Source organism: Siniperca chuatsi, linkage group LG3 (assembly GCF_020085105.1).
Source record: "Siniperca chuatsi isolate FFG_IHB_CAS linkage group LG3, ASM2008510v1, whole genome shotgun sequence".
Lineage (NCBI taxonomy): Eukaryota > Metazoa > Chordata > Actinopteri > Centrarchiformes > Sinipercidae > Siniperca > Siniperca chuatsi.
In genome coordinates, this window is record NC_058044.1 from 21,343,842 (window position 1) to 21,370,836 (window position 26,995).

General features: G+C 40.3%; 2 protein-coding genes across 3 annotated transcripts in view; one reads left to right on the plus strand and one right to left on the minus strand.

Moving 5' to 3' along the window:
• Positions 1–12,960, minus strand: part of tusc3 (tumor suppressor candidate 3) — a 74,763-nt gene extending 61,803 nt beyond the window's left edge. For both annotated transcript variants that reach the window (XM_044190482.1, XM_044190481.1), the window contains exons 1-2: positions 12,928–12,960; positions 12,381–12,536 (exon numbers count right to left, since the gene is read on the minus strand). In XM_044190482.1, the coding sequence (XP_044046417.1) occupies positions 12,381–12,536; positions 12,928–12,945 (174 nt within the window). In that variant the 5' untranslated portion in view covers positions 12,946–12,960. The remainder of the gene's footprint in view (positions 1–12,380; positions 12,537–12,927) is intronic.
• Positions 12,961–19,173: 6,213 nt separating this feature from the next.
• The window catches only part of LOC122873506 (zeta-sarcoglycan), a 338,906-nt gene continuing 331,084 nt past the window's right edge, over positions 19,174–26,995 (plus strand). Inside the window, exon 1 of the mRNA XM_044190277.1 lies at positions 19,174–20,124. Coding sequence (XP_044046212.1) covers positions 20,086–20,124 — 39 coding nt within the window. The 5' untranslated portion in view covers positions 19,174–20,085. The remainder of the gene's footprint in view (positions 20,125–26,995) is intronic.

Genomic DNA, 26,995 nt, shown 5'->3' on the forward strand with positions numbered 1-26,995 from the left:
TAGACATCACAACCTTGGATTGATAAGCAGTTAGACCTGAATGGGCTGGTGTACTGACTAAAGAACTAACTTCAGAATGAGCCAGCAATAAAGCCACTAGAGAAAAGCTGCAGTCCAGAACCTCTCTTGTTTTATTAACTGGAAAAAATGCATTAAAGCTTTACCCCCTGTCCAAGTACTCTGAATGCAGCCTTATGGGCTGTGATAACAGTAATGTAACTTCTTTTAGCCCAGCAAGATACAGCTGTCTTACTGCCAACTGCAAAGTGGTGTCAGTCTCACAAGGGAGATAGTGAGCTAGTTGCACTAATCATATCGTGCTCGGAGCTCAGCTGGTGAGACTAATCGGCTGGTCAATAATCTGAACAGCTGGGAAGGGGAGTGGCCACCAGTTGCTCAGTTGAAAGATGGGGTGCAACAATCATCACAAATCAAGCTCCTCATTAAAGACATGATCTGTCAGCCATAGTTCAAAGAGCCTTCTCTTACTCACCTTGTTTACGTGTTTATTTGTAACAACAGTTAGAATCAGGCTAAGCTTTTACTGCATTCCACGTTTGTCATCTCTGAGAAAATCTTTCTTCGTTTGTTTTTGTCAATGTGGGATTCACAACTTGTTCAATTTAAACAGATTTTGCACTTATTTTATGTAACCATACATCCAAAAGTTGTATCATTTCCTGCTCCAAGAAGACACTGATTACTGTTTTTACAATAAATTAGGTCCTCATGCAGCAAAAACAACTGAGAATATGTCTCCATCAATAGAAAATGAAGAGGGAAATGGAAAAAAAAATGCAACAGAGCTGCAAAGTATGTGCCATAGTCACCAAAAACTGTTACACTACATAGCAGGGGAGTGGACTCAAGTCACCTCTCTCATGACTGAGTTTGACTAAATCAAAACAGCTGGGCAACTTTACTTTGACTTAAATGATCAAGGTCATGAGTACACTTGAATTTTACCTATTTGATTCAAGATGACATTCCCCAAGCACAAATATTGAAAATGTTATTTAAAATTATTCATCCATTTGTTTGATTTACTGTACATCAACACAAAATGCTTCACTTCCTTTCATTATTTAACTTTTCCCACTCTGCTGGAGTGATAAGTGAAGTGATGATGGGCTTGTTTGAGGTGTTGAGAAACAACTTTGCCTCCCAATGTGATACTTTAAGCATCCTTACTGAGGTAATGATGTGAGTGTCACAAAAGAAGAGCGTGACAAGAATACATGGAGGGGGAGAGTAAAACAGTAAATAGAGAACAGGAGGAGGTTTTTGTTTGTACGGAAGTTACAAATAAAAGAAGAAAATACTCAAATGTGATGAAGTACAGTATGGTATGGTTATTTTAAACCATTTCTTACTTGAATTTACAGAACAATTACTGTATCGTGATATATACTGTTACCGTGATGTAAAATTACATATACCGTGATAGAAAGCCATATCACCTACCCTTAAGAGTTAAACAGTAAAGAGAAAGCAGGGGTTGAGAAAAAGAGTCAGAGAGAATGTGAGAATTTGAGAGGGAGAGAGAAAGAGACCAGGTCTGGCACAAAATGGCATTTAGCATTTATCCTGACTACAGCTTTATGCTAAACTGCTTCAGTTCATCATGTCATATTACCGTATTGCTCTGTGTGTGTGTGTTTCATGTTCTTATATCCCGGTGGGGACTTTAACCTGAATGCACACTAACTCATGGGGACTTGTGTCACCGTAGGGACAAAAATTGAGGTCTCCAAGGGTAGAGCCTTTTTGAGGGTTAAGACTTGGTTTTAGGGTACAGGTTAGCATTAGGTTAAAATAAGGGTTAGGGTAAGGGTTAAGGTTAGAGATTTAGTTGTGATGGTTAAGGTTAGGGTAAGGTGCTGGGGAAAGTTATATGTCAATGACTGTCCCCCACGGGGATAGTGAAATAAACACGTGCGTGCGTGCGTTTAGTAACTTATTTTGAGGCCATAGATAACCTGTCAGTTAGACAGACAAGCTTAGACAGAATTGTAATTCCTAATAAATCTCAATGCAATTGGGCGGAGGAGGAAGAGCACTTTACTAACTTTTTCTTTCAGTACTTTGACATTCAGATGAATTTTTCTACCTAAATAACCAACGAAGCCTAGAGGTTAGAGATGCCAGCCCCCCCACCATCACGGTCACACCACACCCTCCTCCAGGTGCATCTATAATACTGCTCCATGGTCGAAAGTCTCCCAGGTGTGACTGTGTTTGACTGAGAAAATGAGAAGCAGGAGAAGAGCCAGAGAGACCATGGTGATTACTTGACATTCCATGGACAAATAAATGCTTTCAAAAGGCAATGTTAACATAATTCAATAATTCATAAACCAGTTCGATTACTTCTAGGTGTAGCTTTAACTAACAAGGACTCATTCTGGCCACAAGAGAGTTGTCATCAGGTCAAACAAGGCAAGACAGAACTCTGGGAAAAATAAATCTGCCTCTCTCGCTTTCTCTCTCCCCTTTTCTTGTCTGTAGTTACCCTCTCATGACAAGTGTTTTCAATAAGGCAGTCTTATGACAGCCTCTCTACCATGCAGAGAAACACAAAAGAACACACACACACACACACACATACATACAGTCTAGCCCTGTGCAGAGTGTTAACAGGCTTTCTGCCAGTGAAGCAGAAAGACTAAGAGTTTAATAAGAGAGAATCATCAGATATCTGTGACAGGCAACATGCACACACACACACACACACACACACACACACACACACACACACACACACACACACACACACACACACAAACACACACACACACACACACACACAGCGTTAGGAAAAGCCCCACTAAAGGCATTCAATCTAACAACCTAGTACCTAGTCAAGACTCTGTGTATGTATGTGCATATGTGTTAATGTGTATACTTGTTTGTAGTATGTGTTTCTGTGTGTATGTACTGTATGTGAGTTTGCGTGTGGCCTGTGAACCACTACAGCAGCACAGGTCTGTCTGGGAGGATAAGAGTGAGACGTCTTATCAGCCACAAGCCAGACACACACGCACACGAACACACACACACACACACACACACAGTGGGATAATATGCCACCTCATATCAGCTATACAGCAAGGCCTGTCAGTGGGGTTGGTAGAGGGGACAGCCGAAGGGAGCAAAGAAGGAAGTTAGTAGAGGCATGGAGGACGAGGGGGGAAAGTTAGAGGGATAAAGAAAGAAAATGGAAAATGGGATGATAAGGGAAGTGACAGAGAGGAGAAAGATAAAGAGAGAGGGGGGCAAAGGAGAGAGTACTGTTATGACAACATTTCCCTCTGGAGATAAGGAGTGATGAAGAAAGGCAGGGATGAATGATCAGAGAAGAAGTACATCAGCCATTAGAGAGTTAGACAGACTGTCCGGTAACCAAAAAGGTCTTACTATCTCAGCATTAGTTGTCCTGATACAACAGTCACCCAACACTGAGATTTAGCATGTTTCAGTTCAGCAGTCACACAGAAGTCAATGAGTGAGTCAATGGCTGACTGACAGATTAATGCCATGTTCATGTCATTTGAGATGGATGGTAGCAATTAGAAAGATTCCCACATTTACAACTCGCAAGGGTTCAAGTCACCTGACAACTCAAAATGGTTGTAGAATTGGTCATGTGAGGGTTAATAATACTGTGCATTGACAATATAATACTATATTAATTAAATTGGGGTTTAACAACATCCATGTTTGATTTTGAGGCACAAATACAGATATATCAGATCTTTCAAAAACATCTGAGTTTCCCAGTCGTACTGAATGATTTTCTGAGCATGTTACAAAATGACAGAATGGCCCGGTGAGCGACTGAATGACTGACAACCTGACTATATAACTGACAAGTCAACAAAGGACTGAGTGAGTGAGGCAGTGTTTGAGTGACTGAGTGATTGCAAGTTACAAAGTGATCAACTGACAAAAAGCAAGGAATGACCAGATTTATTACCTGTTGATAGTGGCTAACTAATATATGAGTGACTAGGAAATTGTACGTAACCAAGTGACAATGAAGGGTACTGTTAGAGTAAATGACTGGCTGCTTAAATAAAGGGTTTATTGAGTAAGTAACTGACTACCTGCTTGAGTAAATGACCAACTCAATGGCTAACTAAGCAAAAGAGAGAAAGACATTATAGGAGGTGAAGTGCCTATATGAATGGCATTGAGAAATTTGTTGTGAGAAAAATGTTCACAGCAACAAGGAAACACCCTCCACTCCTCTCAGCTTTGAGAGGGCTGGCCTAGAAATTAGCCTCAGAAATGTCAGGAAAATGGCGGGGGGGTGGCAAAGAGGACAAGGGAAGGACCCAATGGAGGAGAAAAATAGGAAATGAGGTAAAAGAAAAGACAGAAATCATTTCATGACACCACATAATTATAGAAATGTCAAAGGGGTGCACAGAGAAGGGGCGTTGAAGAAAAAAAACACAGGGGAGGTGACAGGGGAGGGGAAAGGGGTGGGTAAGGGGATGGAAAGCGGGAGATGGAAATCCTTTTGCCACTCAGAAAATTTGTTACAGAAGTGTTGGAAAGGGGAGGGAAAAAAGGAGGAGGAGAGGGAGGAATAACAATGGGGGAAAATGACTTGGGAACACAGGCCATCAGTCATTGGGAAAGCAGGCCTGACATTACTGCATCAATAATTCAGATGACTACGGCTAATGAGCAAGATCCAAACAAATCACCCCTGAATTCACTGGAAGAACATTGAAACATCATTTCACTGCGCATAATATGGCACCATTATGCCTGCTTTTCAGCTGCAGTTTGGGCTGTATTGGCAACACACAAGGGAAAGGGGGTTGGATACAATATTCATCTCTCTTGAACCCCTGAAACATTCACATTTATTTTCATGACAAAAAAGGGACAGAGAATCAACGAGACTGAGCACTGGCATACATTGCATAAAAGATTAAAACCAAAGGAAAAGATCCATTCGACAAAAGACAGAAATAAAGGCAGAGATAAACACAGACTGTGATAAAGTATGTGGAAAAGAAAAAAAAGATGAAAAGAAGCAATGAAAGGACAATTTGTCATCTCTGTGAGAGCACTGACAGTGGAAACGGCTGGAGTGCAGCAGACACAGAAATGTAAAGACAAACCCAAACAGCGCTATTTGGTAACAGTAAGCCTAGATCCAAACCAGCATGGTGTCTGGCATTGGACAGATGACTGTAACTAACACACACGCAGGCACACACAGTAAACAACTTCCTTTCTCCCAACTCCACACAGTGAGAACAGCACCTACACAGCATGGGATGATATTCAAACTACTATCCACGTTCTCCACACAGCGTGATAACAGGCACTCATTTATACAGTGTAGTTGTTAAATAGGAAGTTAAGAGCTGGCTTTACATGGGAGCTATATACCATACTAAAGCAGATTGTTTGGTGATCATGCAATTGGTAAAACTAACTGTTTGAGTAATAACAGTCACACTATGTTAGCTCCAGTCTAAACACAAACGTGACACAGCCCTAAGCTTAAATGAGTTATTTATGAATGTTAAAAGTCAAATATTAATCCACCTTATTAATCAAAACGCATATTTGCCTTAAGTGGGAGTATTATTATCCAATTTTATTGGTGTTAACATACTCACGTCTAATGAAACTCTGTCCTACAACCAGTATTCTTATGATGAATCGGCATTTGTTAAAATAGGCTTCCCCAAGAGACCAGGGACACATTTGGGATGTGATTCTGGTTTTCCTTTAAGATTCCTAGGTTTATTGGCATTTTAGCACTAAAACAGGCTCCCAAGTCTGTGAAAAGTATGCGTCCTGCTTCTCTGATGCATTAAAATCCGACACATCCAGGGGACCCTATTTTTTCCCCTAATAATGCTACATTGTGAAAAAAAAATCTGTGTTGAAATCATAGAAATATACAAAAGAAACCTTGCTGTCAAACTTTTTTTTATAATTTTGCAGTGTAATTTATTATTACACTGCAGCCTCTCCCCTGCTCTCTGTGTCGGCGCTGAGCTCCTATACACACACACACACAAACACACACACACACACACACACACACACAGAGCAAAGTCAGCAAACAGCAGAGCAGAGAGGCCGCAGTGGAGACAGTTAAGTGAACCAGGTGAAGTGAAGATAACTCGAAGATTACTCGAGTTGACGGCAACTACGCTCGTTACTGTAAATACAATAAAACCTTTGCGAGTAAAAAGCCAATACTTTATCAATACACCTGTTCAACAAGCATAAACATAAACATGTAAGCAATATTTTAATCTGCTTTGTTTGCAGTCTCTCATCCAGCCTGGCAACCACTTTTAAAAGTTAGTGTTGAGCCCCGCATTAACGGCGAGAATTAGTGGGGGAAAACCATCTTTTCTCTCACAGTACCTGCCGGTACTATAAAATCCATGGGCAGAAAGACAAAGTGCAGAATGCGTAAATGGTGAGCTATGGTTTATTTTCCGATGAACAGGTCAGACAGAAAACCAAGAGTCAGTAGTGCTTACACAGTGTTTAGCTTCATAAGCCCCAGTCTAAACTCAGCAAGTGGCCTGGGTTATGCCCTGAAGGGCCTACCAAGTAGTTTATTGCACCTCTGTGTGCAGAAGTAGCAGCCTCTTATTATTCTGATCCACTTATTAGACTGGTCCCTGGATGTGGTAGCAAGCCCACTACTTTGCAATCTCTATCTCTCTGTAGATATATAACTCTCTAGATATATAATTCTCCTTGCCTCAGACTCGCTGCCCTGGCCTTTTTTTTCTCTCTTTACCTCCCCTGACTCCATGTGCCTAGTTATAGGAAGTGCTTACATTGGTTCTTTCTTTGGGCTGTAGTCAGCCTTAAGACAGAAACACAACACAAGCTAGATATAATATCTAGCAGAGCTGGGGTGATGAATAAGGGAGTATTGAAGGGATATAAATATTCTTTCTCTCTCCATGACTATTTCTTCTACTCCCTGAGGGGCATATTGCAGGATTTAAAAAAGGCAGGGATGGCACTGCTGCCCTAACTTTTTTTGTTTAATTTCTTTTAATTTATTGCTTTCTTCCTTTCCGTCTGTCACAATCTTGTTGCTTAACTTTCTCCTTAACTTCTTCTTTCCCCTATCAGACTCCATTTTGTATCTGTATTTTCCACCCACCCATACATCTATCTTGATTAGCTCTAAGAAAATGAAAATAAGGAAAAGGAAATTTTCCTGTGCTTTCTTACACATTAGACTTTCTAGGGCATAAATAACAGCGGCCAAAAACTGCCACTATCAGTGCTCTGGGGTCTGGCTCTGACAGTAATACCATTTTACATTGGCATGATACAGCACACTTTTACTGCAAAGTGTTGTGCTGTACTGTGCCAATCTAAAATTTCCCTGCAAACATGAAGCAAGATTACCAAGCCGACTCACTCTGCCCTCTAAGCAAAGCCAAAGTGTGACTCCTCATCTGAACTTTACTGTCTGTCAAATGATTTGCCAAAGATGTGATTTCATGCAGACAAGAAGCGATATTTAAAAGACTAAAGTCGTATTTATGCTTAAGGAGAGTCACGCCGTGCATAACTACGATGTAGGTTTTGATTTATAGTTCAGCATCTGATTTTACCCATTGATAGCACCACTGTTAAACTTAACAGGTTTCGTACATGATCAGGCCATATCAAACTTGAAATATATTCCACACAGTAACAGTGTTTACATTGTTTCATTCACCTTTTGATACGAGTGATGGTGGGAAGGCCTAACTTGTTTTATGACTGAAGACTATTACGTGCAGTTACCATATTATGTTGTTTCATTTATGAACTACCATAGACCCAACATGTAGTTACATTTCTGAGGGGGCACCCGTCACATGGTGTAGCCTACAGAGTAGCTTCTGAGCTTAAGCACACCATTATAGGTACTGCATTACCCATTAGCACAAATGTATAAATCCAGCTTTACTGGGCATGTCCTGGGTAATATACGTGGCTGTTGAGAGATTTCTTTCTCTCCTACATTTCGGCTCTCAAAAGATAGAAGTGTAAGTACTTCTGATCAACCCCCGTCTTACCATGCCTTCAGAGTTGTAATGAAGTCCATTCCTTCCTCGCACCGCTACTGCAAACTCAAAACTTCCTACTGCTCCTTCCTGTAGAAGACTTTTGGTGGTGCCTCCTTACTTCTTTATGAGACTTCATTAGATTCCCAGCAGTGTTTTGGTCTCGTTTGATTGTGGTGTATAACAAAGAAAGTGTGAATCAACATTATGGAGTCAATTTATATAACACAACTAAAATGGTTTTATAAAAGCAAAAACACCCAAATTACTGGAAGGCTTCTACTGTGGAGCACATGCAGAAAATGTTAAATTTGCCACCAAGGGCTAACTTGTTTGACAGAAGTTGGCATTAAATTCTGCTCCAAAAAAGCATAGATAATGAGAGTAGATAAAAAAAGTTAGGCTACTATCTGTTAGATGATCAGTAACACTAAAAAAAGTTAACAGAAGTAAATGCCAAACAACAGCAATTTCTACATTACATCCAAACTGAATCAATAAAGTATTTCTGATTCTGATGATCTAGTCTGCCATGTAGCTGTCATTCTAACCATAATGAGTAAGTAATTAGAGAACCAAGGAGAGGAAAGGAGACAAGGACAAACAAATAAACAATGCTTTGAATATTGACTAAAGAGTTAAATATTGATGTAACAAACACACATTTGAATATCTGAATGTTTAAGGACAGCCTTAATTAACTTACCCTACCCAGCCCTACAGTTTGGAGCTAAAGCTTGTGGTGGCCAGGGCAAGACCAAGGGCAGTGAGGGAGAGCAGAAGTTGGTGAGATGAATACAAAATGCTGCTTCATTTTGTCCATTTCCAGCTAAATAAGATCTTCCTCCGCCTGCTCCACCTCCTCTGCCATGGCCCCAGGCAGGCAACTGGGAAGAACATTTCTCACATTATAACCCCTCAATATCTCTCCTGTGGCTCATTGGAAGTATGTCTGTATGTGTGTGTGTGTGTGTGTACTAGAGTAAGTGTGTGGCTAGCTCCTGTCTGCTACTTGGTACAGAGTCATACTCCAATCTTTCAGACTGGATGGACCAAAATTAAATGTTGTTGGACAAAATATTGAACTCAAAGGTTTAAAGATAGCGGCAATGACAATGGCTGAGAAGCAGACTGATAATAGCTGGAAACATTTCAGCCGGGTAAGTGATTGAGAAATGTTCTCTCTGTCACTCATTAGATAATGTAGAGGTGTCCTTTAGCCGGTCAGTGCCTAACAGCAGACTTTGGCTATAATGGGTAGCTCCCCGGTGTAACTTTGTGAATGTGAAGCAAAGCATTGCTGAAAATAAGCACTGATGTCAGCACACTGTCCCTGGGTAAAAAATGGTAAAAATAGAAATTTAAGAGAAGTTTGAAGTTTTAAACTCCTACTCACAACTGCTGAAGATATTAAAGTTTGGTTTCATTCATCCACAGACTACTGTAGGCTTTTTCCCCCTCAGAGACTGGGACATTCTTTAGTGTTGAAATATGAACAGATCTTGCAGCATGAAAACGTCTAAAAGTACTTTGTAAAGTAATGAAGCAAAGAGTTCAAGTTTATCCATCTGCTGCATTTAACAATATAATGCTCATTATCTGTATCAACTTCCCTCAGCTTGTTGTGTTTTAATTTGCAAGACACAACTGTATACAGGTACATCTTCATAAATAAAGTGATTCAAATATATTGTGGGTTTACATAATCATTTAAACTGTCTCTATAGCTCATTGATGCAGTAGTAAGAAAAGTAATGTTGCTGTATTATCAGAGAAAGTCACCTCTCCTAAATGTTAACACTGCAAGAAATGAGAAATGTGCGTTCATTTTTGCATATCTTCACCTCAATGGGTGCAACACATTCATTATATATACACCTCACAAGCCATCAAAATTAGTGATAGAAAAAACGTGTTTACAGCGAAGTGGAGAGCAAATATGTCAGTCTCAATTATTCATTCATTCTCTCTCTCATTCAAATGCTTTTTCATCAGTGATTAACCTGTCCATTTATTCCTCAGTGTATTCTTCCACTCAGTCAGCTCTTTCTTCATCCATTTGTTGACATATTCAATTATTTTTTTCATTCATTCAAATATTTGTTCATCTGTCATGTATTTGTCCATGCATTCCTTCATTTATTCATTCCGCAATTTGTCCACTCAATCAATTTTCTATTCATATGCTAAGTGCAGCTGAGAAGAAAGGTGAGATGGTACAACAGTAAAGTTACAACAGCATTGTGACTTGGTTGAAAGTCCTTGGTCCATAGCAAGATATTAAAACAAACTAAGGCTACCCAATAAACGTTGATGATTTGAGCCCCCGATTTGAACATCACGTTGACAGTTGAAGCATCAGACTTTCGCTAAATCATTGTACACAGGAAGCATGTTTGGCTCAACTATTCCTGAACAAGGCCGGACACTGGCACAGCTTCCTGCACTGCCATCTAATGTGATTGCCGCTTCGGCTAAGGCCTCATTCAGACAGACTTGAGCCCTGCGTGCAAGCCAACGCAGCGGGTGCAAAACAACGCAGGGACGTCCGGCAAAACATTTCGCCAGGCTCAATTTTTGGTGCAACACAATGCAACGTCCTCCCGCAAGGATGGACAATCAAATATTTTGATTGTTACATTGAAACATACCTTGTAACGTGAATGGTATATTTCTACTGTTTATCCCTGCGAACAGTGATGTCACGAGCCATGCGGGAGAAGTTCCCCACAGTGTGTTAGGACTGTATTACGAAACTACATGAGGACCAACTCTTTTTATTTTACTTTTGACTATGTGAAAATCTGAGGTTTTTTTTACATCACAAATTATGCTTATGTTAGATGCCAGTAAAGGCACCGAAATGTGAGTCACACAGATAAAACTTGAGACTCGACATGTAAGATGTTTAGTGTGTGACAAATACTCTGCAGGTGAGCTGGACTGTTGTGTAATTGGAGAGGGCCATGAATAATATACTTTGACAAACTAATCTCACAGTCTACACGAGGTGGTTGAAAACTCTGGAAAAGCTAATAAATTGATCTCTAGTTAATATTATTTCGTCAAACTATTCCCAAAGTCAAAAATGAATTTTAACACTCAAATGGATAGTATATTATTTGTCATAATTCTAGGTAAGATGTAGTAATAAAAATGCATCAGTAATAATGTTTAGTATTTTTAATTAAAAAAATATATTTATAGATAACAAAAGCAGGAATGGCACCTTCAACAAACATACAGGATAAAGTACTAACTTATAGTATAAAGATATAGTGGCTTTGATTTAAATTGTTTTGAAAATAACAGCATGCATGAAAACATGAGCAAATCAAAATAATAATCACAAAGATTTTCCCTGTTCAAACATCACAAGTTGCACATTGCACTTCCACCCTGTCAGGGTTACAGATTTCATTCTCTTTTAGGCCTTCCATATAAAATGATACCAATACAGTACATATGTGTGTGCCATTACTATCATTAGAGAGCACATAACTAAAACATAACCAACAGCATATGTCAGCAGGCGAACAGGTACAGTATGTTAGCAAGCAGCCCTTTCAGCCCAGTGACAAATGACAGCTCGAGCAAACAAGCCACAAGAGCTTCCTCCTCACTTCCGTTTCAGCTGAAACAGACCTACTATCTCGTCAATAAAACAACCACACGATAGTCTCGTACACTAAACCAGCAGCAGTTAAAGGCTGTTCCGGTGCAATGCAACAACCTAGTGCAGCTAGCATGCAGCTATCTGTGGTTATTGTGGGATTATCGCCAGCATCGTCTAACGTCACTGTTAAGCTACCGAGAAGTAAAACACAGCACTTCCTGTACTCACGATTTTCAAAATAAAACCAATATGAGCGACAATGCAGCAATGTATTGGATTAACGTTAGTGAAACTAATCTAATCAAAGTAAACGCGTAGGACATTTCAGTAATGCTCCCCGAACAAATTGACTTTTTACAGAATATTGTAGACTACATACTAGCCACATTAGCTGTCTATGCCTGACCGTGTACAGTAACGTTATTGCTTAGGCTATATGCTAACGTTTTGCTTGTCATATTATGCAGAAAGCTAGCAAAGCTTACTCGCACAGGAAAGAGTCCAACGCAAAACGTAAAAAAGACAACTTGTAAGTAGTGTCTCTTTCATTTACATCATACGAGATGCGTTTATTGAACTTCCTGTCTATTCTGACTAATCTTCACTAACTTAACCGGCAGATTCAAGTTGCACACTCCTTTCATTAAACAGCACAACAACATTCGCCGAAATTTTTATTTAAGCAGTTGCAGCGTTACCTCCTTCTTCTTTTGTCCTCCCCCGGGCGGCAGGCATAGCACCAGGAGCAAAACAACAGACAGGACCGGCAGATGAGCGAAGGATTTAGCCCAAACAGACGCCATGACGGAAGGATGCTCTGACTGCAAGACACGTATCCGCCGAGGGATTGGATCCTGAGTCAACCAATCAACGTAAAGAGATTTGAAATGCGGAAGTCTCTGGGTTTTGCAGTTTTTAAGGCTGATAGAAATTTACCAACACACTACTGTACATTCACATCTAGAGGTCATATTGTTACATGTTAACTTTAGGAGAGGCATCTATTGGGGTGCTACTAAAGCTGTTATAAGTATTGCCTGTCCTTACCAATTGGCTGTTTCATTGTAATACTCTGCAGATACTAAATGTAATACTTTGGCACTTAACATTACATCCTGGCCTGAACAATGTATTGAGAAAAGGACATGTTAGCTTAATTGTGATTTATTCAGTAGCCTAGCAGTATGATGAAAAAACAAACAGTGATTAATTAATTTAACTTTTTTAAATGTATAAATAAATTACCTTACACACTCGTAACATGAAGTTTCTTGTTTTCTCCAGTAGAAAAAAAAAAGTAATTTTGAACATTAGACAGGTTATAGGCTGCATTAAAAATGCAGACACAATTTGAACCCACATTAGGTTGACTAAACCTGTTCCTTAACCAAGGTTTTAGGGCTTTCCGAACCGAATCAGCTGTCATACAGAGAATTATGTGAATGTTCATCAAAAGTCATTATGCAAGATTATCAATATTATTTTAATATACATGCTGCTATTTTCTAGTGTACTTCATTTTTGTTATTTTTCCATTGGGGATGTGTTTCAGACTCAGAACACTAGAAATTAGTCTGATGGCTGAGTGAAAATTTCCCCAATTAAGTTACTGGTCTGCAGCTCGCCTGCTATTTGGCAAAAATGTGAATGAATGTGACATCTGAACCAAGGACTGCAGAAATTGTCTCTCTGTTTCACTCTCTCATATGTTCTGGGAGGGGTAAGATTGTCGCAGACACTTGATAGAGTTAATTGAGGGAGACAAATGATTTATGTGAAATCATTGGTGTCAATCACCAATCACATGTCTCCCTGTCTCTCCATGAAATTACACCTAAGCACTTTGTGACTAATGTAATGCAGTACATTGCAGACTAATGTAATGCAGAACATCAGCCTTACAGTAAACATTACCATCACCTGTGTAAAACTTTTCAGTCATGCCAGTGGTGACTATGATTTTTTGTTTGTTTGTTAGTTTGTGTTTGATAGTGTAATTGTTATACTATGTAGTCAGATGCTATACAGCTCCCAATTTAACACCACAAGAATCTACAGCTTCATTACCTTAACACACTCAGCAAAAAATTATCATTAGGCCTGTAAGTATCACAAAGGAAATTGTTGTGGATTGCATTACATTGGACCTGAGTTTCTACGTTTCCGGCCACTTGGTTTAATTCCCTGGCTCTAACCCAGAGACAAGAGAGAGGAAGTGGCTAATCTAGTTTACTTTGTTGCATTGGCTCTCTGTAGTCCAAAAAAGCTTTCTGTCTGTCTTTTAGATTGCATGCTTACTCAGGTGGTATACCCTCTAGTGACTCAATTCAGCCCTTAGCCACATAATATTACTTTCAGAAGGTAAATAGTTTTGAAAATGCACTGATAGACTTGTTCATCTTAATGAAAATAGCAAAAAGGCATTTTCTTTCATTCTTGTAAATCACTGATTACTTTTCCTCAGAACTTCTCCGTCAGTTTACACAAGCATACTTGCTTTGTGCAGGCCAATCCCACCAATATAAGCAGCAGGTATGAAAAACAAACGTTGAGGTACATATCATGGCAGATGGCAATGTGTGCTGATATGTTTCAGCAAAACAGGCGGTGAGAATGGATCCCTCCAGGAAGGGTGTGTGTATGTGTGTGTAAGGGGGGATGTTAATGGCCCAGTAATAGATGCATAAGTTGCCTGTGCAAGGTCTAATGACCTGCTGGAAGAAACCAGTGCTCTAGAATCTTCTGCTAAATGGTAGTGAGAGCAGTATTTTTGAAGTGGAACTGAATGGCATATTAATAAGACAAGCACACAAATTAACACAAAAATCGTAAATCATCAAGGGATGAATGAAGTGATTATTAATGTTTGAAAGAAGGAAGTCTGTTTCTTTCTCTCTCTCTCTCTCTCTCTCTCTCACACACACACACACACACACACACACACACACACACACACACACTGCTGAAATGAAATGCATGTTTGAATATTAAAGCCAATGCACCGTGAAACAATCACTACGTGTTGCAGTCTTGTTAAACCACAGTTCATTCGCTATAGCAGCTCAATCATGGAAACATTCCCAGACTTGCTGGGCTGGGTTGCAGAATTTGTCAAATGATTCCTTTGGATTTGCCTTGCATGGTCATTACATATAACTGAAGATCCTGAACTTTTTAATGTAAAGGTCACATAAGTTAATAAGCTGTAACGCAGATTGCATCTGTCGCCTTTTGTCTTGGGGACAGCTATTCAGGCAACACCTAATGATATTGAGAAAATAATCTCTGATGAAAATGTTATTGATGAATCTGCAGATTATTTTTGCAATTAACTGATTAAGTATTTGGTCTATATGAGAAAATAATTAAAAATGGCCAACACTAAACCCAAGTTGACATATTCAAATTGCTTGTTTTGTCCAAAACCCAAAGATATTCCATTTATTATCACAGAGGACTGATAAACCAGAAGATTTTCACATTTAAGGAGCTGAAGCCAGTGAATTTTGGCTTAAAAAGTATTTTAACAATTAATCAGTTTAGATCTAATCACATAATAGACTAATAGTTTCAGAACTGTAACTGCTATAACAATTTTACTGTCATTGAGAGATAACAATATGAAGATGTTAACAAAGTTTTTCCCCCCAAATATAGATGTAGAGAGCCAACTCTATTCAATTCAGACTAAAATAAACATTTGTAGCAACTGTATCATTCATCAGACCACCACAAATACATGAGGCACATCTGTTTTAAGATGTTATGTTACAGAACTGTAGGTGGGGAGACCTGTGATCATAACAGTATTACTCATTAAAGACTAACTGTCCTAACTTTGTGAATAAAATACCAGTGACATAAGCAATCGTTTAGTTTACTGAGGAAACATGGAACTCCATCGGTGTCCCCTCATCCTTCTTAAATAGCAAGCAAAGCAATTGCTAACTTTCTCGTCTCCATTTTCATATGCATCCTACATTATCTAACCAGTAACTTGCAAGCTGCTTGCAAACTTTGTGCTGCATGGCAATAATAATAATGTGACCCACACATAGGTGTCTCTGCAGCTAGCAAAGCAAACAGCTGCAATTTGCATTTGAGCAGAAGAATTAAGCTCCTATCTGATCACAGCCTAGAAGAGTATTTTAAGAACCTATCTGCATTTTTGTAAGGGAAATTACATTTAGTATAATGCCTATAGCTATCTTTGTTTTTGATGAACAGTTGTGGCAATAAAGTCACTGAAGGAAGTGAGGGGGATTCTGTACAGTTTCTGGGTAAGCAGCAGAGATATAAAGCCAGGTAAATGAGAGACAGTATGGCAGGAGGGAAAAACTGTTTATGGTGTTTTAAAATGCAGGTGAAAGGCAAGGGGAGGATTGTAGGCAGAAGGACAGAGAGAGAAGGAGGGGGGGAGATGTCATTTCCAGCTGGCACAGGACTGGGTGCCCGTATCTGATATCAGCCGCTCCCTTATAAAAAAAAAAAAACGAGTCCTCGGAAAAATGATTAATTGCCCGACAGCACAAAGTTTATAGAAAAGAAAGAGAGATGGTGGTGAGAAGGTGGATGTGGTGGGGGTCCCTGAGTTACAGAGGAGCAGAAAATAGTAAAAGAGCGCAAGTGAGAGAGAGGTTGAGAGAGAGCAACATCAAAAAAGAAACAGAGTGAGAGAGAGAGAGAGGGAGAGGGAGGGAGAGAGGGATTGGAAGCAGAGCAGCAACAGAGAGACGGTGAGAGGGATGCAGAGGGGAAGTGAGAGAGAGGCATATATCGAGAGAGCGAAGAAAGAAAAGCAGCAAAGAACAGTCAGACAAACGGAGAGGGAGGAGCAGAGAGAATGAGTGAGGCATTCATTAATATGATGTTCGTTATCTCTGACCGACTCCCTCAACAAATGTTCCTTTGTGTTCTCTAGTGTGCTATTCAATAGGCCTATAGCTGTGTGTGTGTGTTCCCCTATGTGTATGAGTTAATGAAGTATCTGAGCTCTGTACCGCACAAATGTGTGAATTTATGTGTGCCTACTCTCATAGGCAAATCTATTAAATTGAACACAAGCCTATTGCACTTGAAGCCTATAGGACGTCACAACAGTATAAAGTGGAAAGGACTTGAAATGGTCCTTGAAATAGAGGTTTTGAAGTTGCAGCAGAAATCTTCATGCAACCAAGCAAGACGCCATCTTGGAGGAGTCATGGAGTTTGTGGCTCAACAAAGTAAAGTTGAAACTAAAGAAATAGTGGTCACACTTTATTTTACGGTACACTAATAAGATGTAATAAGCCGTACTTTGTATCAAAGTACTAGAACAACTTTTGCATTTTGGAACAGCAAACATAACAAACTACTCAGTCCAGGCGTGATGGAAATGTGGGCCATCACTACAATATTTTAGTATGAAGCCTCGTTTTGATACTCTCCCGTTTGCCATTTGTTTTTTTAATCTAGCTAGGCGCTAAAATGCTGTGTTTTGAGTGTGACATAAAGACTGACAAAGACAAAGTGGTTGGCAGGTTTGCCACCATGAAGGAGAAGAGTATGAAGTTTTAAAAAGGCACTGTGAATGTACAAAGTTTGTGGTGCATGAAGCTCACAGAATGCCATTTTGACAGATGAGTACAATGACAAACTCTTGATAATTGTAACTCACTTTCCATACGAGAGCGTTAGCAGCCACTGCGTTGCCTACCATCGTAGCGTTGTGTGTGCACGCTTTATAAAACTGTGTGTAAAAACTGTTAAGTCTCTCCTTTGCTTTAAGATTAGATAAGATATAATAGAACTTAATTTATCCTGAGGGAAATTGTTGTGCAGCAGTTGTAATACAAAGTTGGAAGAGTGCAAATATGTATGTAGGCTACAATGCATGTTTGTGGCTGCATTGGCTGTGGAGTTTATATTGTTTAGTGGCAGGTTAGGCCCTCCACGGTGTCATTTCTGTTTTATTGTTTTGTCCTCTTATCTGGTTGTATATGGTTTATATTTAAATAGGCTTTGTATAGTGTTGTAGACTGAAATAGTCTTATACTGTACATTTGGGTCCAAATTTTGGTTCTGTATAATTCATAGACACACATCCATTAGTTTTGGGTTATCCTTTTGTCCATTCAATATACTCCACATTAATCCTATACATCTGTGAAACATTATGAACGTTATGAAAAATTATGTTTTAAATTAGGTTTTTTAAATTATATATTATACACTGGTATACACTGTTTTTGGAAATAAAAGGTAACTGGTAATGCAGCTAAACACAACTTTTGAGCTTTGCAGACTTACAATATATTGATAAATTATAAAATGGATAATAACTGTTGCGGTTTAAATCCTCTGCAGAATATGATTGGGTGAAGTGATAATCATATCCCTTCTTGTTACAGCATGACAAGGTGTTTTCCGCTTGGCTAGCAGAGGAGGTCTAAGTCTATAAGAGAACATTATTCAGCATATCCTACCAGTCTTGCCTTGCCTGCAGTCATCATATCCAATACTATAGGTTAGGAGGACAGTAGTAAAAATGTCTTTGAGTAAAATGCAACTGCTGAAGATAGCAGAGGTCTGCAGATTTGTACACTGCAGTTGGTGATTAAAAAAAGAAATCTCATATTCTGTATTACAAATACTGGTGGTACGCAACGGTTTAAGGACAATAAAAATATGCCCTCCAACATTTCACTTGTTTCCAAAGCAACTTTTATCACACAATATTATGATTTTTGTGACATTTTATCACAAAATGTAGGGTGTGTGCCATAGACCTTAAAGAGATCTGCCATAAACTTGGATAGTAACTGATTGTGGTTCAGAACTTGTCACTAACAGAGAATGACATTGTAGAGATGGACTATAACAGCACCTCATTCCTCTCCCCTCCCTCTTTTTGTCACCACTCCTCCTCTCCTCTGTGCCTCTCCTTTCCCCTCTTTTTCTCCTCTCTTTTCCTCTGCCTTTTGTCACTACATCTGCTCTCATCCACCTCTCTCTACTCCTCTCTTTTCCTTCTCTTCTCTCCACTGCTCTACTCTCCTTCATTTGTCAGACCAATGAAGGAGGAGACTCACTTCTCCTCCCCTCTTCTCTCCTCTCCTCTCCTCTCCTCTCCTCTGCTCTCCTCTCCTCTCCACTGCTCTGCTCCTTATTCAAAAGTGTGTGACAGATAATAAAAAGCCCTGGTGGTCGGCAGGCGGCGACACCTTATTATGCAGGCGAAGGATGAGGACAGTTTGCACCATAAGAAAGAAAGAAAAGGGAAGTTTTTGTCAGCCTCTTCAAATAAATCTGATATATTTATCTATTTTTCAGGCCTCACAGTCACAATATGATTATTTCTGTAATATTCATATATAGGTATACAGTTTAGTGCCTCTACATTCTGTTTGTGGACACACACACACACACACACACACACACACACACACACACACACACACACACAAACACACAGAGGCAGCAACCCCAGACTTTCGGCAACAGCTTTTCAACAGCCTCTGCATTTAAATCTCTTCAGTGGCAAAACAGCAATTTCGATTCATCTAGTTTATTAGAAGGAGCCTTTTCCTCCCTCTCCCTCCTCTCCCTCTCCGTCAGTCATTGGGATAATACACAGCATACACCTTCCTTCCTTCTGTCCTTTCGTCTCAACTCTCGCAGCTCTCCTCATCTCCTCTCTTCAGCATTTCTCCCACAAGGTCTCTCTCTCTCTCTCTCTCTCTCTCTGACCCCTCTCTCTCTTCCCTTCTTTCGGGGAGAGCTGATATCTCTGGCGGTTTGCCGCATGGAAGTCGCCCAGGCAAGACAGAATATCATCTGTCTGATCCGGACTCCTTCTCTCCAGTTGCCGACCACTGCACGAGCAGACACAACATCACACTCACATTTAGTGGGATTCAACGGGTATAACGGCATTTATCCGCTGACCGATTGACAGGAGATTCTTAATCCCGGCTTCATCCCTGCAGTGGAAGAAATATTTCTTTCTCAGATGTAACAACAACAACAACAACAAAAAAAGACGTACCGGATCGTCAAGTGCGCAAAAGCCGCAGCTTGAAACATTACGCACGGCTAATTATATTCTATTTCTATATATTTTCTATTCCCTCCGTCCCCTGCCCGAGAAACCGGGGACCGGAGGTGGGGGGGACTTCCACGGTATGGAGTCCTGATTTTACCAGCGACCCACTGGGAGGAGTGAATCTGAGAAAATCCGTCGCCGTGGTGGAGTATTGATAACCTAATCCTAACAATAATCCAGGGGATGTTGCAGCAGAGTTTGGGACTCTAGAGAGCATTCCAACTTTTTTGGTCTCCGTGTTTAATCTGTTTCCCTCTCCTCTTCTTTGCCTGTGGGACTTCTATTTTCGTGGCTGATTTGCAGTACTTCACTTCTCTATCATGGACCGGTCGACGTCTTTGGATATAGAAGCGCTCAAGGTAAAACGCTCGCAGCCGGGCGTCGCGCACTTGTTCCCGGGGAGGGAGTTGCGATCCTCCGCCGGGTGGGTGGATTGATGGATAGATGACTGGGTGGCCTGTTGGGTGACTGTGTATGATGGGTGGCTGGTCAAATGAGTGTTATCACTGGGTGGCTTGTTGGATTAATCCGCAGCAGAGTGACTGATGGTGAAGGGTTAAAGCTGCTATGCTGGGTGACTGTTGAATGACTGGGTGACCGGGTGGATGTTTCATTATGGAATAAAGAGAGGTAGAGAGGTGGGGGAGTGTGTATGTCAGTATTCGGTGCGTGGGGTGAATTTCAATATGCTTTGTTTGCACAGAGAGTTGTTGCAGAGAGCTGTTGTGGGCGTCGTTGGGACGCTCGTTAGACGGGACGGATTTGCCCGACGGGGCGGCATAAATGTGTGCAGAGGGTCTGTGTAGGCATGTAAGGGAAGCAGAGAGAGTGAAGGAAGAGATGATGACGCTACCTGGTCATCACCTCTCTCTCTGTCTTCCTCTCTCTCAAATTATTCTCACTTCACGTTAATTTCCCAGTTCAGTGTAATGTGTATTATCTGCTTAAAAGTTAAGTCTGTGCGATTCCGAACTGTGAAGATAAAAGTAAATATTCTGTCTGTGTGCTTTTGTGCAAGTCGGCTTGTGTTTAGGCTACGTGCCTGTGTGGACGGTGGGGGACATGGGTCACTGCTTCTACAGCTCTTCTCTGGCACAGGTTCTCTTTAGGATAGAATTTTGCCCCGACCCCCGATATGTCTGTGTGTCCATATGGTATCATGCGGATTTCACGTCAATGGGGAGATGAGTAGGTAAATTGAGCATAGGAATGTGATGCTCAGAGAACTTCCATTTAACCATGTAACTAGGCCAAATGATGTTCAGGTCTATGAACTATGTATGGGTGTGTGTGCATGGCATGGGTTATCTTGCATTTCATACTCCAGACCAAAATCATTTCCATTTGGAAGCAGGCGTGGAGCATTCAGCACCTGTTCCATCTAAATTCATTCTCTGTAAACTGTTTGGGCATTTTGTTTTGGTTGTATTTGTGTGTGTGCACATATTGTCACTTGAAGCCATCCAAAAACCTGGATAATGTTAACAGTTGAGTGACATAATGAAAACGGTTTCCAATAGCAAAACTATGGGTCCCTACAGGAATACAAGCTCACTGTTTAGAATAAAGAACATGTACTGTGGAAGTATTTGAGTGATACCATTAGCAATAATAAACCAAAAAAGTTTAGGCAGGTCACTGTCACTACAGACATTAAATGCCACATGCTGACTGTAAATCTAATGTCATACTTTTTGAGTTTTCATCAGGGAATGTAAAGTAGACAGAATTGTTGTTGGAAATGTCCATTTTCTATGTGCTGCTGCTGTTACTGATAACCAGTGATTGGCTAAATCAGCAAATCAATGAGATTCCCCAGGGGTTTGACATTTCAAGTTGCATTTTATGTGATCAAATTTCTGAGAAGGGGACCTCGATACTGCGCTGATGCGGTGCCCCAAATTGACTTTGACTCAGCTGGCTTGTTGCAGATTCCAAAGATGGACATTGACTTTAAGATTTAAAAATGACCTTAACTGTTAGCCAATGAACATGACCTGCACGACTGTGTGAGTATTGCTGCTTTCATGACAAGTGTGGGCTGTCTGCTCTCTCCTGATGTCATGTTCAGTACAACCTGTTTGTGGCATTTATTGGATATCTTTCGGGTGATTGAAATTGTAATTGTAACATACTGTATCAGAGAGTGTAACATACACAGAAATGAGACTATACAGAGAGTCAATATCTTGCATTTAGTGCAATTTAACTTATCTGCCCATGGATGATATATTGTGAAGAATCATGACGGGTTAAAAATACACAGAATATATATTTTGCTCATTAGGATGTTATATCTCTGATGTTTAATTTCTCAGAACTGCACTTCCAGACAATGCCTTAGAACTCCAACATGGTGATATGTTAAAGGGAAATTCCGGTATTTTTCAACCTGGGTTCCTATTCTCATAATTGTGGCCACTCTAACTACAGGTAGTGCTAACTTTGCACTCACCACCTCCGTTGCAGTGATTTGGAAAAACGGCACTCAGGCAATGTTCAGGGCAAGCAGCAGAAGCCTCCTAAAGCCTTCCAAATAAACTTCAGTTTTACACAAATCACGTCCAACACTTGTCTCTGAGTACAACAGAAATTAGCCTTTGGGATTAGCTATTGTAGCTAATTGTATAAGGACCTATTTTCCAGACTCTCTCAATTATGAGAATAACACCTAAGTTGAAAAATGCCAGAATTTTCTTTTAACATACAATGAGTTTAAAAAAATTATTGGTACATTCAATTGGCTTCGATGCAGGTGCGCTGGAAAATGTCACTTCCCATCCTCTGAAAAAAGAAAGAAATCTCACGCACTTCTTGCTCAGCATCACTATTTATTAATCATGCTAACATTGCGGTCTCTCTGGACCTTCGTCAAGCACGCTTGATGTGCGGGATTCCTTTCTTTTAACATACAATAAAAGCTCTTTACAGTTTGATGAGTGATTGCGTATTAATTGTTGGTGGTGCCAGGGTTATCGCTCCAAATTCAAAGAATATTACCATTGCCACTTCTTTTTAATAAGTAATTTACATGACTGTGCAAAATCTCCTGCTGTGGGCTCCAAGAACCACCTTTCACCCCCCTAGTGACAGCACTGGGTGGCAACCAATCAAATCTCAACCCTGGCAGTGTTAGTCCATCGCTCTGCCCACTGAGTTTAAAGGATTCCCATCCACTTCCACCAGTCCATCTATCCATCCATCTGCTGGTTGTTTTCTGCAGAGCTGGTGTCATATCCTTGGCAGTGCTGACAATCCCTGAGTCCTAGTGCATTGGTAGTTGGCACTCAAATGTACCCACACAAACACTGTCTCCTGCTGTGTGCTCTATTTGTAGCGAAGGTCGCAAATGTGCGTGTGTATGTGTCTTTGTTCGTATGGGTATGGGCATGTTTATCTGTACTTGTGTGGACCAATCCTTCACAACCCACCCTACTTTTATATATATTTAGGAATTAATGTAAATTAATAGTGTCCTCTGAAGTATAGCAAAACCGTAAATGTACAGGTTTGCTGGCCAGCTGGCCTTTCAAACTTTGAAAGAAAACTGGAGACAAACAGACACACACAATGCAATCCAATCTAATGAAAAGCCAGGGTTTTTTTTCAGTCTGTCAAGTGTGTGTGTGTGTGTGTGTCTGAGTGTGTGTGTGTCTGTGTGCCTCAAAGAGCAATCACAGGAAATGAACAACAGGCAAGGACAACACTGAGACATTGGGAAGTTACTGCATTATATCAAATATACAAGTGGTATGTGTGTGTGTGTCTGGAATTGACCAAATATCTGCTTGTAAATCAGTGCAGGTTTCAATATCACTGGAGCAGTTTAAGTGCTATTGATCTTTAGTAATAGCTGCACCATAAATTATATGCAGTATAATAAAGGCAGTCAGATTGAATTTGACCCTTGAGATCAGAGGCTCTCAACTTGTAACAGGAACAGGTATTGGAAAAGCGACAAATAGTTACATTTTGGTAGTGCTAGATCAAAATTAAAATTTAACACTGATGTAACCAGGCAAGGCAAAAGAGAAGAAATTAATACCTAACGGCATCAGCATGTCATGGCAGGGCAGAAAAAAATTTGTGTTCACTGGTCACTGTAACTGGCAAAAATCTGGCAACGTATAAGGCACTTTCATTATTTACTAAAATTAAAGACCTAAAAATTAGAGTGAGACCACTACATTATGGTTGGCTAGCTGACAATGTGGCTGCTAGTCCAGACATATTTATTAGATACTTTCACAAATTCACAAGCCGACTAGATTTTCAGAATAGAGCAGAACCTCCAAATAATGGTTAGTTACCTGCCAAAGTGGCTGGCAAAGTAAACCAACTTATGGTACAAGCCTCAGCCAGAATGAACCAGCATTTGCATGGTGGCTGCTTTCCCACCGTGGTTGCACTCTTTCACACAACCCCATTTGGTAACCACCTAGTGCAGCCACAGTTTTGCATTTCTGGCCACTGAGCAGCTCAATTGGAGCAATTGGGGGTTCAGTGCCTCTTCCAAGGGCACTTCAACAGTAGTTGCTGAGGGATGGGAGAACATTACTCATTCATTTACGCCAGCCAGCCCCAAGCCTGCCTCTCTAACCTTCAGGCAAGCACAATTCCTCATCTGTGTATTCACAGGCACCAGTTCAGTTTAACCATGGTTCAAGCAAAAGCATAAACCATGCGTGAACTGATGACTTAATGTGCTGCAGCGTGAAATAGATTATATGTTGGTGACAATTAAGTTTGTTGAAGCTGCCAGTGCAACAGCTGCACAAATTGAAAAGTGGGCGCCTCACTCCGAGCCAAACAAACTTCATTCCTGTTACAGTGGAGCCTTCCTACACATCTGCATGTGTGATTACTCCATTTTTAAAACCATAGCAGATAAGCTATGATGTATTAAGTTTCCTGAGGGTGACATCACATTAGTAACAAAGCCTCCAGAATACCAAATGATTGTACAGCTGTGTATTGATAGGCAGCCACATGTGAGTTTAACTAGTTGGTGGTTTCTCCACCTTTTGATGGGATAACACATGGGATCGCCTACTATGCAAATGAACTGTAGAAAGGTTTAAGACTGATATATTGATATATGTCTAATTTTTGTGTTATTTATTATTTTAAAATGATTAAATTGAATAGGTTGAAAACTATCGTCATTTATAATTAGTACTCTTGCAAACAGAATAGTAAAGAATGCCATAAAGAAACTATGTCATTCATTGACATGCACTGATGTGACATCCTTCTAGTGCTAGTGGAAAGACACATCTTAGTAAAAGCAAGGTTGACTGGGGAGCCTTCCACTTTCCTCTAGGCTTTCTTATACTTTTCCTTAGTCTTTCAACCATTTGATCTAATCTATCTTACACAGACTCACTCACACACAGACACACACACACACACACACACACACACACACACACACACACACACACACACACACACACACACACACACACATACAACACAGCCTGGAGCATGAGCATATAGTACTTAAGGTAAGTTGCCAAGTCCAGTAGTCAGTCATCTTTTTGTCTGCATCAGTCCATTTTACAGGTAATTAGCTGTTCCTTGCAGAAAGGCCACTTCTATTACACAGGGGTGTGTGTGTGTGTGTATGGACATTTATTACTCATCTTTTGGGGACATAAATCTGTTTACACAGTCACATTGTGGGTACTTGCTTTCCTTTTGGGGACAAAAGTCAATCATTAAATTTTAAGGTGAAGACTTGCGGTTAGGGTAAGGTTAGATTTAGGTTAAGGTTAGGGTAAGGATTAGGCAAGTAATGGTTATGGTTACCGTGTGTTCAGACCGCCGCCTGCGAGAGCATCAAAATGACCGGAAGTCAAAGACGGTGTGGGAAGTTGAAGTCCAGGCAACTTTATGGTAATGAGCTGGCGGCGGTCTGGTTGGCGTAAATCTCCAGGAAATTAATGTAAGTCAATGTAATGTCCTCGGAAGTGATGAAGTGATGACTGTGTGTGTGTGTGTGCTTGTATTTGATGAGAAAAACAAAGAATAAGATTCCTACTTTGGAACACTTCCGGTGTTTATGTGTTTTGTGTGTGTTTTTGTGTGTGTGCGTGTGTGTGTATGTGTGCTGCTCAAGTAGCATTGTTTAAAGGTCTAATAGCTAGCGGGCTACTGTTGGCCTTCTAAAGGTTAACTTACAGTATTTAGACTGTGTGTGTGTGCATACATATTCGTGTGTGAGAGCAATTTTGTTATGTTTGCTGAGCGACAGAGTGAAGTAATTCACACTGTGGAACCCCTCACCTGTGTGTGTGTGCCTTTTTGTCTGTGTGTGAGCTCCCCACCACTTCACATAATGAAGTGGCTGAAGGTAAATTTAACCAGCTGTCCAACACTTAATTTAAGGAATATAGACCAAAATTTTTGGAAATACACTTACTTACTTTCTCCGTGGGAGTTAGATGAGAAGTTTGAGATAAATTTCTTCTCTATGCTGACCCTGCAGAAGTGTCTCTGTGACATGTTTAGCTTAGCTTAGCACAAAGACTAGAAACAGAGGGAAACAGCTAGCCTAGCTCCATCAAAAGAGCCCTCTAACAACTCCACTGCTGTTATACATATGTTTTGTTTGTGTATTTACACATGTAGAAATAGAAATGAGACAAAGTGCCCTTAATGAGTAAATGTTGGATAAATGCATTGGCTGTATAAATGGATGGATTTATTGACAAACAACAGATAGGCCTGGTGCATCTCAGAAGTCCTGTTCTCCTTGTGAAGTTACCAGTGTCACACACTTTCCCATCTTTGAACAGAACCCAAGTGATTCTTCTATGCATTTTTGGCTTTTGAACTACCATAATCCATAATGTAAGAAGACAATTTTGGACCTGTTGGAAAGTGTACATTTTCTCATTTGGTGAAGACAAGCTTTTTCTCCATTTCCAAACTGAGCTAAACTAAGCCCAAATATGGCCGGGAGCCTCTTTGTACCGACATAGTCAATCTTCATCCAACTAGTGGTAAAGCAGCAAATAGGTGTAATTCCCAAAACATTCCGAAAATCTTGTTAAGGCTTGTGACAGACACACATGCACACACATACATACACAGACAACACACATAAGCAGCAACATATGTCTTTTTCAGATCTTTGACAAACACAGGACAGTATAAAAACTGAATGACATTAAAATGTATAGCAGACTGAAGTGTTAGATTGATGCATTAACGTCCCTCCATCTG